Below are 3575 nucleotides of genomic sequence, written 5' to 3'. Positions count from 1 at the left end.
AAAATCCATCCTACCCTTTGAATACGTTCTTCAAGAATAGAAAATGACTGTGGTTCGGTGGGGCCTGAACGTGTATGATTGTTGCTCGATCTACCTGTAACTAGCAGGCAAATCAAGGCAAATCTTCTTACGATTAGATACCTGAAAATGAACTTTACCCATGCAAGATAAAGCATCATGTTGACATCAATACTGCCCCCTGCTACAGCTCATACCTACCTTCACTCAATGCTAAAACACTCACGGAATAGAAGAAAAAAAAGCCTTGTGTATGAATCAAGGTAAAGAGAAGTCACTAGCACTCCAGCGTAAATACAAGTCAATATTTATTGACTACAAAGTGTCGCATAATCACAAGCGACCTTTTGGAAGCTTCCTCAGGCAAAACTCAGCTCGCGGTATACTGAGCCTAGGGTGATGGGAGGACGCTAGTTTGTGTCCTCCCGTTACCCTAAGGAGAACTATGGGGAAAAGCCTTAACCCCATAGTTCTCCTTTAAGTCCATTGAAACTACACATCCACAAAAGCCTACCATGTTTCACAGGGGACAAGGCAGCTGGTCTTACTGCAGGGCAAACAGTGTTTAAAAAGTGGAAAAATAATGGATCTAGCGGAAGTATCAACAGGTAATAAAATCTTTGTTACGGGCGACTCCAAAAAAACAAAAACTGATGTTTTACATCTAGTGACAGACTGCATCATGTATGTAAATTTACCCACCAGTCCATGATCATTTTGCAACACCGTAAACCTCCTGATCAATGCAGTTGCCAATGGTGGGAAATAGCTTGTGCTAACTTAGAAAGCGGTCTCATCGCTAGCACAAATCCACTCCTACAAACCAAAAGGTATTCTCATACGCAAAGTGCATCTAAGGCCACATTCATACCAGGACGTTTCGTTGCGCTTTTTTTCCACGCTGAAACGCATGCAAATCAAAATCCCATGTATTCCTATGGAGGCCGTTCAAACAAACGCGCTGAAATCGCATGTACAAATACACCCATTGTTTAAAATAGTCCATGAGCTTCTTTTGTGGTGCTTGTCAGCTTGTTTAGCTCCATAGACTTCAATGGAAACATGCTTTTTTTAGCGCGTTTTTGCAGCCGAGACTGCTTTTCATTGGACAACTGAAAACGAGTTGAAAACGCGCCTTAAAACGCTCTTACATATAACAGAAAACGCCTGTAAAATGTGCAAAAAAAATGCTCAAAAAAAAAGCGCTGAAACGCTGTCGCCTTGGTGTGAATGGGGTCTAAGTGTACCTTCAGCTTTCATTATGAGAGGTCTTAAAGAAGAACTCTGGGCAAATCAATTGGTAACCCTTGCAGTGGGGCTACCCCAGCACTGTGAGGGTTAAGCACTCGTTTTGTCTAGAGAGCTAAAATAAGTTATACTCCCCTGAACCATGATCCCGGCTGGCTCCTTATATACTCCCTCTGCGTCTTATACACGGTATAGAATGTGGTGACTCACAGGACATTAGACCGCTGGAGAGTGGGGAAGCTGAAGGCACCGGTCTAGTAGCAAGCCGGGATTCGTCGTTCAGGTATAACTGTTATTTTAGCTCCCGAGACAAAACTAACGCTTAACCTTTGCAGTGCGGGGGGTAGCACCACTGAAAGGGTTAAGATCTGATTGGCTGGAGTTGTGCTTTAAGTTGGCCATACACTCGAAGTTTTTGGCTGGTCGATGTTCAGCCAAAAAATCTTTCCATCTATCCACTGAGCGAAGAACCAACCAGAATTCCTTCCATGTATGGCCAGCTTTAATCTCTCAGTTGGATCTCTTTGATTTTATATATCTGTAAAAATAAGTTCTGGCTAAGATTAGTTGTTAATACTCCCACTTATTGGGTCCCTGAGTTATAAATGACATTAAACATCCCATTCAATAATTTAACAGCAAGAAACAAACATAACACCCCCCCCCGATCCCCGACCACCACCAAATATTCCCACTTCCTTTGAATTCGATCATCATCATAAGAAATATTGTTTACCGTGGCCTCATTGCAGACTGTGCACTTCACGACATGCTGATGAAGCTTTCCATCCAAATTAATAAGAGACTGGCACACACGGCAATTTACTACGGGAACTCCGCTGGCATCTGGGCTGGCAATGGCTGTGTACGGAGGAGGTAATTCAGCTGCAGAGAAGAATTATTTTGTGAAAACTGACAGGCAACGTTTGCGGTAAACATGAACTCGGAGCAACAACAAAGCTTGATGATATATAATAAGCCCTAATGGTGCCCGCTAATCACATTTATAACATTCCAGATCTAATTAGAGGTTGGTGCAGTAAGGGAAAGTCAGAAAATAGACTATTAGCAGAGTCTGTTGATAGAAACTGTAGATAACACAACCTTTCATGATCTGCTCATCTAGGAACATTCTGCAGCTTCCTGAATTGGAGGACTGTAGAAAATCAAATGTTCCCTATAAGCTTGTTTCCAAACCAGCGCATTGCAAAATACCGTCCCCAAAGGTTATGAACCGAGCTCAGAACACTATCTGGTACATCCTTTCCTCCTGATCAATGGTAAGAAGCTTTCAGCAGAGCCAACGTCTTTACTAGCTATTCTAAAGCTTAAAAAGGAATGAGTGTTCTGTTTAATGCTTTGTATATATATAACTGCAAAGGGGAACTTATTGTTAAAGCCAAAATCCAGACACAAATGATTGCAGCTTTGAAGTCATTAATAGACAGATTTCTAAATGTAAGTACCTGGCTTTGAACTGCTATCAGCCTCTTGCAGTCCATGTACAACAGAGGTGACAGTGAAAGGAGCCAGTTAGTTGTGCTGCAGTGAAAACAAGGGACATCCTGATAGCAGGAGAAAGCAGAGAGATGAGACAATCCGTGTGCTGCTTCTCCTTTCACTGTCCAGACACCTGGCCGGCCGGGGAAGGAGCAAGACCTTGTGAGGTTTACCTAAAGTAGTGTTAAACTCTCAAAGTTTTTTTTCTTTTTCAATAATGAATCCAGATTAAATACACATTGTCCAGAAAAGTATTTCTTTACATTTTTGCCCAAGCACTTAGTCATCATGTTTCCAAACATGTTCCTCCAGCTCAATCAGCTCAGCTCCCCTGAATTTCCTCTCCAGTACAAGATGGCAAAGGACAGCACTGTCTCCATCAGCTGTCCATCCACCAGCTTGGAGAAAAGAATAGGGAAGGGGGGGCAGGGAGGAGGGGAATGGCTTCTCTGCACACACAAGGGTGACTCCATAGGACTCTGCAAGGGAAAGGAGTTACCCTAAATCAGGATATCAGGACCAGTGTTCAGGGGACCAGCTGATTCTGCAGGAAACTTTTAAACATCAAGGAGCAGCATCCATTCTAAGTGTTTTAATCAGCATTTGCAATTGCTTTAAAACCTTGTGACTTATAATATTACTTTAAAGAGACACTGTCACCTTGCCCAAAGTGACATCGTCTCTGCAAAGCACATCCTCGACTTCCTTATGCTTCCCTTGCCTGTGTTCCCTTTCACTTCTTTCTCCTCCAGCAGCCGGCGTGCAAGTCCACTGTGTGCAAGCCAACCTTAGTGGTGATGTCACTACCT

At 43.0% G+C, this 3575-nt stretch overlaps 1 protein-coding gene across 1 annotated transcript in view; it reads right to left on the bottom strand.

Annotated features, from left to right (window-relative positions):
* The window catches only part of TMEM55A (transmembrane protein 55A), a 43085-nt gene that overhangs the window by 13104 nt on the left and 26406 nt on the right, over positions 1-3575 (bottom strand). Inside the window, exon 2 of the mRNA XM_018572095.1 lies at positions 2003-2151. Within this exon, the coding sequence (XP_018427597.1) occupies positions 2003-2151 (149 nt within the window). The remainder of the gene's footprint in view (positions 1-2002; positions 2152-3575) is intronic.

Source organism: Nanorana parkeri, unplaced genomic scaffold (assembly GCF_000935625.1).
Source record: "Nanorana parkeri isolate BGI_ZX_2015 unplaced genomic scaffold, ASM93562v1 scaffold43, whole genome shotgun sequence".
Classification (NCBI taxonomy): domain Eukaryota; kingdom Metazoa; phylum Chordata; class Amphibia; order Anura; family Dicroglossidae; genus Nanorana; species Nanorana parkeri.
This window is presented reverse-complemented; position numbering and strand designations above follow the sequence as displayed.